The sequence below is a fragment of the Lagopus leucura genome, unplaced genomic scaffold (assembly GCF_019238085.1).
Source record: "Lagopus leucura isolate 7727_CA_CO unplaced genomic scaffold, USGS_WTPT01 Super-Scaffold_100157, whole genome shotgun sequence".
In the NCBI taxonomy this organism is placed as follows: domain Eukaryota; kingdom Metazoa; phylum Chordata; class Aves; order Galliformes; family Phasianidae; genus Lagopus; species Lagopus leucura.
In genome coordinates, this window is record NW_024962334.1 from 28,788,235 (window position 1) to 28,802,396 (window position 14,162).

The 14,162-nt window shown below is 36.3% G+C and overlaps 1 protein-coding gene across 3 annotated transcripts in view; it reads right to left on the reverse strand.

Annotated features, from left to right (window-relative positions):
• AKAP9 (A-kinase anchoring protein 9) overlaps positions 1–14,162 on the reverse strand; it is a 102,769-nt gene that overhangs the window by 18,803 nt on the left and 69,804 nt on the right. For 2 of the 3 annotated variants that reach the window (XM_042888935.1, XM_042888933.1), the window contains 10 exons: positions 12,993–13,205; positions 11,751–11,789; positions 10,308–10,540; positions 8,660–8,779; positions 7,135–7,311; positions 6,904–7,008; positions 6,333–6,485; positions 5,887–6,066; positions 2,177–3,262; positions 325–471 (listed from right to left, as the gene is read on the reverse strand). In XM_042888935.1, coding sequence (XP_042744869.1) covers positions 325–471; positions 2,177–3,262; positions 5,887–6,066; positions 6,333–6,485; positions 6,904–7,008; positions 7,135–7,311; positions 8,660–8,779; positions 10,308–10,540; positions 11,751–11,789; positions 12,993–13,205 — 2,453 coding nt within the window. The remainder of the gene's footprint in view (positions 1–324; positions 472–2,176; positions 3,263–5,886; positions 6,067–6,332; positions 6,486–6,903; positions 7,009–7,134; positions 7,312–8,659; positions 8,780–10,307; positions 10,541–11,750; positions 11,790–12,992; positions 13,206–14,162) is intronic. The other variant, XM_042888934.1, reaches the window with a different exon arrangement.

Consider the following 14,162-nt stretch of genomic DNA (forward strand, 5'->3'; position numbering starts at 1 on the left):
ATAAACAAGACCTAAACAACTCTCTATACAGCTGCAACTCAGTCTAGTTCTATTTTAAAGTGGCTATGACACATGGTGACAAATATACTATCTTAAGAAATACACCTCTAGATCCAGTGTTGCATTGGATTGGATTATAAATCTCCGGCATTAAATGAAGTTTTGGTCTACACCATCACCTCTATTGCACTGACAATAGGTAATGAACAACTGTTATTCCTAGTGGCATGCTCTCTACAGGATGTTTTAGAAAATAGCAAAAGTTATAATCAGTCCTTCGTAATAATTTGCTTTAAATACATTAGAGAACAATCTGGTTCTTACTGATAGCTCCTTGTGAAGTTTTTCTGTCTCTTCTCTGCAACTGCTCAGTTCTTCCTTAGCAGCAGCTGCTTCTTCTTTAACTTTCTCTAGTTCAAGTTCATTAGAAAGTGCATTATCATTTTGTCTCTCCGTGAGTTGTGCTTCTGCCTATGATGCAACACAAGGTACGGAAAAAGAGGAAGAATCTTATGAACAATCAAGAATTAATAACATTGATTACTCATGCTGATTTACTAAAATCACACATGAAAGTAATGAGAGTCTTTCATGACCTCAAAGATCATCAAGTCCAACCTCAACCTAACCATACCACCCTAACTCTAACATCCAGTTTTTAAACACATCCAGGGATGGTGACTCAACCACCTTCCTGGGGAGCCTATTCCAGTGCTTAACAACCCTTTCTGTAAAGGTTTTCCTGATATCCAACCTAAACTTTCCATGGCACAACTTCAGGCCATTTCCCCTCATCCTGTCACCAATGAGAAGAGACCAACCCCGCTCTTGCTGTAAGCACCTTTCAGATAATGGAAGAGAGCAATAAGCCTCCTTCTCCCCAGACTGAACAGCCCCATTCCTTCAAGACAGGGAAAAACAAATCTATCTTATTTCAATTAACACATCCTCTAAAAATTAAGAACCTTTTCCTTGATTAACTCCTACAAACTGGTTTCTTGTGGAAGTAAAGACCATCTAGAAGGCACGGGGAGGAAGGTCAACAGCCAGTAGGAAATAAAGTCTGATAATATCACTGAATTTATAACACATATATGACATTCATTCAATCTGTCCTTTGATGAAAGGTCTTCGAACCTTTTCTGATCCAGTACTGGGTTTCACAACCTCTCTGAACTTCAGCAAGCAAGCCCAACTTCTTTAATTAGGCCCAATGAACTACAAAGGTTTTAAATTCAGATGCAACGTAACCAGTGATGGATGTGAATCAGGACAAATATACATTTGTGAAAGCTACCAGTAAGAAACATACTTGGAATCAAGGCAAGAAAGAAAACAACGTAAAACAAAAATCAAAGCATACTTAATGGTAATGGTTTAAGTTGCCAGGGGAGGTTTTGGCTGGATAATTTCTACTCAGAAAGAGTGGTGAGGCACTGGAATGGGCTGCCCACAGAGGTGGTAAAGTCACCATCCCTGGACATTTTCAAGAAAAGGGTAGATGTGGCACTGAGTGAGATGATTCAGTGGTGTGGTGGTGATGAGTTGGTGGTTGGACTTCATGATTTTAGTGGTCTTTCCAAGCTCACAGAATCACAGAATGGACAGGGTTGGAAGGGACCTCAAGGATCATGAATCTCCAACCCTCCGCTGCATGCAGGGCCACCAACCTCCCCATTTAATACTAGACCAGGCTGCCCAGGGCCCCATCCAATCTGGCCTTGAACACCTCTAGGGCATCCACAGCCTCTCTGGGCAGCCTGTACAGACAACTTGTATGGTTCTATAATTCTATAAACAAATAAAAATGTTCAGACAAACTACTATCACTCCCTTATCCATTCTGAACCTTCTTCCAGAAGATTCTGCCATTTTGATTGGTCTACTTCTTGCCAAAAGTGTGATTCTCCCCAATACATGCAAATTCAAAGTAATAATAAGAAAGTATATGCTCAAAATTCAAATCAATTAATGCAAAACAAAATTGATAGTAGAGTTCATCTAAAATAATGTATTTTTCTTCCTGTAACTCCAAGAATAAATGAGAAATGAATATCTACTCCACACAGCAGGATATTTCTATTGCTAGTTGTGTGAAGTTTTGCATTTGTTACAGTTTACACACAAGGAAATGATTTTAGTGAAAGCATGCCAAAAGAAAATTGCATATAATTACCAGATATGTCTGCATTTCTTCTTGTTTAATGTATTTCTGAATCTCACTTCTGTGTTTCTCTTGAACCTCTTCTAGTAATTGCTGAAGTTCCAATAGCCTCTCTTCTTTCAATTTAGATTCCTGTTGTGTAACTTTTACATTTTCTTTTTCTTGCTCCAAGCTGTGATTTGTCTTTGCCAGCTGTTCCTCCACCTCTCTAAGCCTCTGTGTTAAGAGTGATACTTCTGATTCTACCTCATTTTCAGTAATATCACTCACACCTTCTGTCTGGGGGTGCTTGCTTACTTCCTCCAGACATTCTGAAGTTTCCTGAATTTTTCTCAAGAATTTCCCTTGTTCTTGGACTGCATTTAGCTGAACCTCACTCCCGAGGGCAGCTGCGACTTTTTCCATGAGTGTTTTCTCTAGTTCCAATATTTTATTTCCAAGCATTTCTCTTTCAGCTTTTCCTTGTTCTTTCAGATCTTTTATTTCATTGTAGGACTGACACAGTTCTGAATCTTTCTCCTTAATGCATGCCTGAAGTTGCTGCAGCTGCACCTCCATCTTGCTAATGGTGATCCTTGTATTTTCATCAGAAGACCCGAGCTGGGTTTGATCTCGCAGTTCTGTCATCTCACATGAGACTTCATCCATTTCCTCAGTTTTCCTGTTGCTCCCAACTTCTGTTTTTTCTCTATCACCTTTCATCAGTGCACACTTATACTTCTCTGTTACTTCTTCATGTTCTTTTCTTAAAACGTTCATTTCTTGCTTTAGCTGGTTCATTTCTAACTTAGTTTCCTCAAGCTCATTCTTTGTTTGAGATGCCTCTAAATTAATACTTTCTACTTGCTTCTCCAAAGCCTCTTTTTCTGCCAGAACTGTTTCAAGTGTGTGTTTCAGACTGTCAGCATCCTCATGAAAAGCAGTGAAATCTGCAGGTATTTGTTCAATATTTGCCAGTTCTTGCTGAAGCTTATCAATTACATCGTTCAACTGTTCTATTTCCTCATCATTCTTTCTCTTCACACGTTCTTGATCACTTTTCAGACATTCTACCTGGGCTTCAAGGTCCCGTATATGCTCATTTTGTTCTTCAAAAACCTGCAAAAAAGCACAACAAAAAAGTTGTGCAACAATAATGAGTAACTACAAAACCTTCAGTTTACTCCAGTTCCTGGACTTCACAATAACAGTTTTTTCACGGTTTGCAGTGTCTTGTACATAAAGGTATGTTATAAGTGAACTTCTTGATGGCACGTCCCTTGTAAAGGTCTGTGACAATCAAGATACCTTCACATAGGAATGACAAAGTCTGTGACCTTAATAAACTCTGTATGTAGGAGTGAAAGTATCAAATGAAGTGAAAGCATTCATAATATTTACAGATGTACGAAATGCTGAAGTCCCAGTGTTCACAATGCTTTTTCCCAACAGTTTACACTAAAGATTTAGCTTTTCCTTTCCTCTGAAAATTAAAACAGCCCAAGACGATTCTACAATTTTATGCAAAGGACATAAAATTCAAAGAAATTCATTGAAGGATGTAACTAAGCAAATATGAGACTGGTGACTCTGTAATACAGAGAAAAAGAAGCCATCTTATATCCATTTCTAATAAGAAATAAATGGGAAAAAGCACACACAAAAAAATCAAATGATTCATGAAAATAAATTTAACAAGTTTTTTAAAAAATCTTATCAAAAGGAAAAATATGACAAGCAGACTCCAAACAGAGTAAGATTTATAAAATTAACCATAAAAACCACTTATTAAATTGTAGTAGAAGCAATACCTCAAAAGATTATATAAGAACACTGAAATCTCACTATAAAGTCAAAATAATAAGTGGATATATTTTCCTAATAGAATGTCTGGAGATCTGAATTGAGCAGTGCTTATACACTGGAATTGAAAAAACAAACAAACAAACAAAAACCAACACAAAAGGAAATTTCTCAAGAATATTCTGAAAGGAAGAATGTGAAATGAAAATAGTTATGGTATATAAAATAGTTAAGAACAGTAAAAGGGCCTTTTACAAATTATTAGGAAGAGGAGAAAAAGAAAGAAAGAAAACAAAATTTATTACTAAAGTAGCTGTGTTTTTCCCTTTATCTCTCACTATTTTATTAGGTTTAGTTAATTAAACACTAAAATAACTTTGTATTAATTATAATAGGTTTAAGAATAAATGAAAAATGTGATCAAGACTGAAGGAAGCTCAAAAGCACTAAAGAAAATGTGAACAAGGCCTTGGTTTTCAGAAGAAAAGAACATCGACCCTGCTGGCTGCTATCCAGTGAGCTTAACAGCTTTTCTTCTTCATAACAGTAGAATAAAGGGCCACACAAGGCATATAGAGCTATTAAAAGAAAAGCACTTTGTGGGATGAAGATGTCCATAGGATTAAGAAAGGGATTAACCTAAGGATGATCTATTCATTTTTTAATGCTGATCTCATACACAAGCAAACAGTAATTATTTAATGTTCTGGAAACTAAAACAGGGTAAGAAGATGAAATTAAGAAAATGGAATTATACTACAGGAAAAGAACCAATCATTAAAATGAACTACACCTAAGTCCTAAGTATTTTCTTCAAGGCAAGAAATGTAACTCTCTTACCATGGTCATTATATAAAGCAGAGTTGTTCTAGATTCCTGAAATATGATCTTTTCTAAATGCACTTTCCTAAATCCAATTCAAAATTTTCTAATTATTCACTGAGATTCATTATAAGTAAAAGTAGCACGCACAAACTCAGTGAAATTATCCAGTCAAAGCTCTATTTCATTTCAGTGGATCCAATACGCCTCAGTGAAATGTTCTGCTAAACACTGAGCTGCTGACGGGTGAAAGAGTTTTTATTATTACCTTACTGAATAATTAGGGCTCTGGGGACAAGGTTTATGACTAAAAAATTTCATGTTTTAAAAAGTCAGAATGCAACATTCTTCCACTGAAAATATCCAATGTTTCTGCTACAAAAAATATGAGACCAGAGGCCAGTTTCTTCTACTTACATGAATACAAAATATGTAGCGTAACTATTGAAATCAAGTTTATTATATCTGTATAAATTGCAAGTATGCCAGAGCAAGGGAAGCTTATTTTCATAAGAACACGATTGAAACGTAGCAGAAAACTATCAGTGTTAAACAGTACATAAAGATGAATCTGCTTTATTTGCTCTATTTTTTTTTTAAGAGAAGACAGCTTGTTGCTTGTACAACCGCCACATTTCAAAACTGGATTAAATATGTTGCCAACATCAGCATGATGGCAAAGCATTTATACAAGCTCACGAGAAGTTCAGCTACTAAAATGAACAGTAAGTCTAACAGGTTTCACTGTTGGACATAACTGAAGGTTAGCCCCTGCAAGATGGTAAAACACATGCTGAGATTCAGTCCAGCTACCTAAACAACACTAAATTTTCAGAAGTACAAGAAGAATAAGGAAAGAAGAGCTTTAGACAAAAAATGAAACAGAAATAATGCACAAAAACAAGCAGAAAGCAAGTATAATGTATTCACAGTATAAAAAGAGTGGAGGAGGAAAAGCAGATCAGTGTTAAAACACTGTTTGATACTGAAACATTAATATTTTTAAATTAAAGCAGGAACAGAAGATACTGTAAAGGGAAATACGTTATTCACATTTTTACTATTCTTAAAGCTAGCAACAAGGCAGGACTCTGAAAAAAGATTTCAAAAGTATGTACTTTGTTGTCAGTTGTGCCTTCAAGTTGCTGTTGCAGTTTTGCAATCTGTTCATGAAGATTATCTATTTCTTGCTCCTTTTCTTGCATGATGTGAGCAAGTTTCCCAGCCACTAAGTGATGGTCTTTTATGGTGGCATCTTCAGATTTCTGGATAGCCAGTCCCAGTATTTTCATTTCATCCTGCAAAAAAAAAATCCAACCCACAAAAAAATCAAAATCACGTTACAGTTATACATGACATCTTCTGCATATTTTTGTATGAATATTAAGGTATAGGAACAACACATCTTATGGAATAAGAAGTTATTATACAAATTTTTTAGTATTTTGCAAGTTGAACTGCAAAATGCTTGAGAAAAAGAAATAATTTGACATCTTGGCATTTTTCAAGAATTTGTTTCTGAGAAGGGAAAATAAAGTTCTAGGCTTCCCAGTTACATAATTACCTTAAATAATTTGTTCTCTTGTTCAAGCTCTTGCAAATGTGTAGTAGACTCCTTTCGCTGAATTTCTAGTTGCATGTGCAACTGCTGAACTTCTTCATTTTTATTTTCTAACTCCTCTCGAAACTGCTCCAGTTGTTCTTCAAGGTTTGTGACCTATGCTCACAAAACAAGTAGTGAAAAAAGAACAGACAACCATAGCAAACATTAAATGCTGTAATTTTCAAGTGCAATGTCTTCTGTAAAAAGAAGAGTTTGGTAGGCAAAAACAGTTGAATATATACTTGGTGACATTCTGAGTCTCTGAATGGAATTTTAAAACACACTAAAAATCAGCTAAGATCACTATGAATATTTTCTTAATTAGGCTGAACTTTGAGTACAGAAACTCTCTTGTAACTCATAAGCATTAACAGAAATTATAACAACAACTACAGCTCACAAGAGAACTTCAAAGGGATTTGGACAGCTATTTCATCTGTTTAAATTTTTATCTGCATAGTTTACTATATTCAAAAGTAAGCAAAAACAAATAATCCAAACTATCAGTGGAAACATTACACAGACATCTTACCTCCTTTTCTTTTCTGTCCACAGCTTCTCGTTCAGCTTGCAGTTGTATTTCAAGAGGTAATTCTCCTTTTACAAAAATGGTGCCAAATTGTTTCCTTTCCTCCACCTATAAACATGCATTAAAATTAGTTACTTGACTTGTTTAATAAGAAACAAATCAAAAGGATATACTGCTTTGTTCTCAAGAAAATAAGAAAGGAATAAATACATTATAATTTTAAACCAAGAATACCTTTTGCAAGTTATCTGCGCTGATGATTAAAGCTTGTTCCAGTTCTCTTATTCTGCATTCTAATTTCTCAATTTCTTCATTTCGTTCTTGTATATCTCTCTGAAGTTGCTCCTTAGAAAGCAAAAGCTCGCTGCACTTGTCTGTTTTTTCTTTTAAATGATTTGTTAATTGTTCAACCTGGTGACAATACAGAAAGAAGATGAATATACTGTAGTAGATTGAAAGGGTTTGCTAGCAATAGTATCAGCGCTCATCTTTTATGGAGAAAAAAAATCCTTTTTTTTTTCTTGTAATGAAATTCTTATTCTTTAGGTGGAACAGAAGCAAAATTAGGACATCGTAGTGTTACATACAACAAATACTATTAGCATTCTCAAAGAAGTCAAGTATTCCATGCTGTATCACTTGCTCTCTAGTAATGCCTTAGTTACTCACAGTGTCCTCAACAAAATGTCCAGCATACAGCTAGGTTAGGACCAAACACAATTGGTGGACAACTGTGTTACAGGCTGGGCTCATAGGGTTATAAATGTGATGGAGTACATCAGTTTGGAGGCCATTCACAGGTGAGGTTCTGCAGGGCTTCATTTTAGGGCCAGTTCTCTTTAATGTTTTCATAAATGACGCGGATGCAGGACATGAAGGTATACTAAGTAAGTTCATGGATGTCACTATATCAAGAGGACCTTTTGACTTTCTCAAACTTAGAGAGGCCTTGCAAAAAGATCTTAACAAATTAGAGGGCTGTGTAATTGCCAACCACAAGAAGTTCTAAAAGAAAAAATGCACAGAAAGGGATCTGGGGGTTCTGGTTGATGGCAATCTGAACGTGAGTCAGCAGCGCAGCCAGAAGGGCCAACTGTACGTCGGGGTGCCACCAGGCGAGCTCTGTGCTGCTGCAGTTCCAGCTGCTGCAATGCAAGAAGAATGTAAACTATTAAAGAGGGGGGCTGCGAAGATGGTGAAGGGTATAGAGGACAAGGTGTATAAAGGAGTGGCTGAGGTGCCAGGTTTGCTCAGCCCAGAGCAGAGGAGGCTGAGGCCTCATGGCGGCTGCAGCTCCTCACAGCGCTGAGCTCTGTTCTCTTGTGACAGCGACAGGGCCCGAGGGAACGGCATGCAGCTGAGTCAGGGGAGGGCAGCTGGGGGTTAGGGACAGGGTCTGCACCAGAGGGTGCTGGGCACGGAACAGGCTGCCCAGGGCAGTGGGCACAGCCCTGAGCTGTCAGAGTTCTATGAGTGTTTGGACAGTGCTCTCAGACCTCGGGTTTGGATTTTGTGTGGTGCTGCATATAGCCAGGAGTTGGACTCGGTGATCCTTATGGGTATATGTTTACTACTAAGCAGCCCCAATAAAACTCCAAAACAGAGCTCTCCTGCAGCACAGTCATCTGTTGGGGGTATACTCTCCCGGCTTGTAAATGCTTGTAGACTAGGTACACCATAAAATAGCTCAATTGCAATACCTTAAGAGTTGTATACAGTGAATATGTAAGATAAAATGACAAGTAATAAAACATCTGACCTCCCTGCTTTGATGTTCATTGACAGGCTGACTCCTCTGTGGAACCTTCAGCTGTTGTTCCAACTTCTGTATCTCTTGCTGGAACACATCTCTCTCATGCTCTCTGTCAACTGCTTGCTCCTGGAAGTTACAGAATCATGTCCATACACTATTTGATTTTAAAAAGTATCTGAATTAAATATCTTATTATACTGTATTTTTTTTTTAATGTGAGGCAGGTATCACCAGGTCTGTGTTTTGATGTAGCAGAACCTATTGCAGCTATGGCTTAAAACTCTTTCAGCTTTCATAGTTTGTGTGTTTTGTTAAAAAAATGAAGACAGCACAGATTAACCAAGTATTATTTCACAAAACTGACGGTCTTGTTTCTCCTATGCCAGGCACCCCACATGAATGGCAATAAGTCAATATTTTATTTTATTTTTTTCTTAATGCTTGTCTTCAATATACGTAGCATAAATATGAATTAAGAATAGGAATTAAGAATTAATTATGCAAATATTGGTGAAGAGCGAACAACCCCAAGAAAACCCCAAACAAATAAAATAATGCCTAAACAAGCCACAAAAGCTCACCAAGATTACAAATATTTATAAATTGTTCAAATTTTGAATTTCAGTTTCCCTTTTGACCAATTCCAGTTGTTATATTCCAGTTTGATATTTGTGAAATGTATAATTACAGAGGAAATAGTATGCAACTGCCAGTATCCAGTGAATCAGCACCTTTAAGGTTTGTCTGACCTTATTAGATGTATTAAAATAAATTATCTCAAGTATCTGATAAAAAGAGGAATGCTTCTGTCAAGAAACAAAACATTTTGCAGAAATCCAGAAAACTGGAATAAAAAAATCAGAATTCTAATTCTGTAATTAAAAAATCTCCAAAATTCATAGTTCTCCAGTACATGCTATCTGTAATTCTGTACTGCATTTATGACAATGGGACTGGTAAGAAAAATTTTAACTTCTAACTCTTGTCATATGACACATTAGATTCAGTGTGAAAAATAAGCAGGTAACTGTAGAAAATGAAATAAGGCAAACATAAGTGTGGTAAGAAGTAACTGGAAAGATCTCTCCTTTAATATTGCTTAGAGACAGATCAGCTGGTGTCAGTCTGGTATTATGTATGAAACTGTTACACCTTACTTGCAGTTAAGAATCTATTGAAAATGCACAGAAATAATAGTTTTGTCCCAAGTATAAGAGACTTAACAGGAAAAAAATTGGGCAAAGATGACTGCAGAGATGACGGTGTATACTGAAAACACAGTATTGTTTAAATGGCTGAGACAGCCTGTAGGAAGGAAGAAACTGGGTACATTAAAAAGGCAGCCGCCATTGTGAATGTGGGCAAATGCACATATAACTGCTTGGGAGAAGTAGCTTAATATCTAGAGATAGATTTTTAGATGCTATGATAAAAAAAGTATATTAAAAAGTATAAAAGAAAGCTAGAGAAATTATGTTTTCTATTTCAAAATACAACTGAAACTGAGTAATTAATTCCAGCAGACCTCAGTTTCCAGGTATTTGCTGGAAACAAACAAACAAACAACAACCACCAAGCATTTACTGCTAAACCAAACCTCAGTGCAAGTGCTCACCCACCCACCTTCATGAAACACTCCTTTCACCATACTTACATCTAGAAATTTTCTTGTTTTCTCAAGTTGCTTCTCCAAAGCCTGGTTTTGCTGCCTTAAGTCCATAAGCTCGGCATTTTTTTCTTGCTCTAGCTCTATGAAACGATTGACTTGTTCCTCCAAGTCTATTTCCAAGATTTTCACTTGCTTCTGAAGGTCATCATATTCTTTTTCAGCTTGACGCTGTACTTCAATTTTTTCTTTCATTAGCTTTTCTGTTTCCTCTAGTAATTCTGGTTATAATAAAATCATCACACGCTATTTTTAGATATGAATAGTTTTCAATGTTATGAAACAAAACCACTTCCCAAGGCTGTATATATCCATGCTGTAGTCTGCAGAAGGACATTAACTGGTTTGGGTTTTTACTATTTTTCATTTTTAGTTTTGTTTTTTTTTTCTTTTGAGAATTGATCAAGATAATCATTATAGCAAATTCATTCCAAAACTGCTGTCCTTTAGATGGACTTCAGAGGACTGATAGTGAAATGATATTAGATCACTTCCCCATTTAAGTTGCACATACATTAAGCAGTCTTTGTATAACTGGCACAGGAAAGAAAAACACAGATGCGAACCATAGCTAGTCAGCACAAGAGCTAGCTATGGAAATGCAGGACACCCAATATTTTTCTCCTCCTAAGGATGATTAAAATCAGTCCGCTCCCAGGCTTCAGCATTTAATGCGATATGTAGAAATAATTTGTAGGAAATACTGAAAGACTTAGCAAGATTGCCAGGCAGAGGGGGAAATTACTGATCTGTAACCGAGGCTTTGCAAAAATCAGTGACTGAGCGCCCAATTCTGATTCCTCACGAAAATGCTGGCACACGTATATAGTAAAGCCCCAAACCACTATTAAGACTCTTAAGCCACAGCCCATTGAAGTACATGTTAACTAACCGTTAAGGCATCCCTTGAGGCAAAATCCAAACTGTAAAGTGCAATTACATTTGGAGAGTCTTTAAAACATGATTGATAATTAGACAGAAACAATACAATTTACAATCAATATAGAAGAAATATCCTTTAGGCACCATCATCTTACATCATACTGAACCAATTCTTATTTTAAGGTAACTATTGTATGTCCATATAACACATTGTTTAGATATTAAAACGAAACTTCAGTATATTTGGAAACAAAAGTGGAAAAAAAAAACCCTACAAAAATATGCCTCCAATATCAACTAAGTATGTGTAATTCGTAAGTGAATAAGATGATGGTTATTAATGAATTTGCTTATTTATGCATAGAAATAATAAGAAATGTTGTTAGCAAAATGTAAAACTGAGTATGAAATACAACATCAAAGCTGCAGGCCAGTAAGAATTACAAGTGATGTCAGTAAGCCAAAAGCCCAATAATCCTGATTAACAATGTCAGTACATCTAAATCTTCCACCCAGTTACAGGATTGGCCATGCAACATACAAACACACCTGCTTGGGAAGCTGCATCGACTGCAGCATCTACTAGGCCTAGGAGAATAGAGAGAGAGAGAATAAAACAAAAAAAGAAGCAAAGTAATTTACATGCCAGCTGTAGTTTTCTTGTGATGCAACAATGTAAGAGAAAATGAAGCCAAAGAGAGTGTGGCATTTAATGACAAAGTTGTTGAGGTAACTTAGGGAATGAGGTAGGTTATTCTGGTATGCACAAGGTAAGTACCTAAACAGTTTACCCTTACGGTACCCATACAGTTGCTATAGTTGAAAATACTTAGACATAAAACAATTTAATGGGAGACACATACAAGAATCATCTTTACAGTAAAGTAGTGACTGGCTGTTATTAAAATTTCACTATAAAATTTAAATAAAATAAAATCAATAAAATTTACAAAACTAGAGACATAAATTGCTATAAACTTTTAGACAGTCAGTAAAATGCTAATTTCATGCAAGCACTGCAATTCTCAAAGGAATAGTACTTCATAACTACCACTGTTTCAATTTTCTTCCCTTTCAAACATACAACATTAAGTCTTTCTTAAGCTAATAAACTAGAAGACATATTTACTTCATAAAGGCAAATGCTTTTTTTTCCCCCCCAAGTAAGCAGTTAGTTAAACTGATGTGATATTTTTGATGTGATATTTATCCAAAAATTTTGCCATCACCATTATTTTAATTTTTGATTTCTGTATTTCACTTTCTGGAGAACTGAGTAAGTAGATTTTGGTACTGGCAACAGCCTTTCCTTGTGCAACTCCTGCACCATTCTTCCTCCAACACAGAATCTGATATAGGAGCATACCTTTGATGCCTAAAATAACTATGGACATCATGTGTAATTCAATCACATTCTGGCAGGTAACCTCACTAGTGCCTCAAACTCTGTTACAGAAATACTTAGACCAGTATTTTTATACACAGGTGCCAGCTTGGAGATATTCATCTTCAGCAGTAATATAAATAATGGATTTCCAAAGGTATCAAGCTTTTGTTTACTACAAGAACATCTACAATGGCTCAACTCTCATTTTTTTGTTCAAACATTCTGTAAAGTTATCTCAATAACATTAGGTACTAGGTATGAAAATATCACATTTTGCCACATCGTATTTTTATTAAAGATTAAAAAGAGGTAAAAAACAAAGAAACAAACAATTTCATCAAGATCACTCATTATCTTGTTTAAAAATAATAAAATCTTATAGAAAGACTGTGGGGAATACATACGCTGCTCAACTGGCCCCGCATCTGCTCTCATGGCATCCTTCTGTCTGGCAAGTAACTCCTTTTCTTCCTGGATCTGCTGCTGTTCAGCCTCTAATTCCTGCAATTTGTTACCTGTACACAGTAGTTCTTGCTCAAGATGGTCAATTACATCTATTTTTTCCTGCAGTTGTTTTTCCAGAAATGCTTTTTCATCTGCATAACCATCAATGAGGCCTGTAGAACATCAGTTTTTAGGTAGATTTAATAAGAATTTGGACTTCTAGCATGGTCAAGTCACTGCAGTAATCTCACATGAACGCACATGTATGTTAGATACTCAGTACTTGAAAAATTCTGCTCCTGTTCTTCTCTTCTTACTCAATGAACAATCAAAAGGACACCACATAACCAAGAATAACTATTTCTTTCTGCATGTCAACCTTGGTAGCAAACAAGCACTCAAAAGCAAGAAAAAAAGTACGTAATAAACTCAGGATAACATAATAAGAAGAAGATAAGTTCATGTGGACAGTGCCATGCTGTGTCTGAAGATATTTCATCGTGCAGTAAAAGTACTAAACATGGAGAGTGCACTCCTGGAAAACTGAGGGCAAGATTCACAGATTTCCATGGTAAGGTGTGTTCTCTCATCTCTGATATGGGTGGTTCTAGAGGACAGTCTAGACATCAGCTATACAACGTCTGAGCCTGGTCACCTAGACACAGACCCCTATCTTACAGGTTTTGTCTTACTAAGCCCATTGAACCAATGTAGCATTTTTTCCAATACTCAAGTGAGCTCTGCAGTGTAAATATGTAGTCTTGAGCCAGTGTTAAATATAGCTTGAGAACATAGGGAAACTATTGATGTTTCCATTGGATTTCAACATAAAAAATGTGGAACTGCTCTGAGCACTTAAATCCATGAAAGAAACAGATGAAAGTTATCAACAAGAAAATTGAGTAACAGCGTTTTCTGCAGATACAGTTTGGGCCTGGTCGTATGCATAGCATCCATCAGGCACTGCTGATCAGTCTCTTTTTCCAGACTTGGATTCAGAGTAAAGAGCCACTATGAGGGGCAAACTTGTGAAAAATATACTAAAGTAGAATCACAGAATCTTTTAGGTTGAAGAAGACCTTCAAGATTATCAAGTCCAACCATCAACCTCAGCTACCAACTCCCAGTGC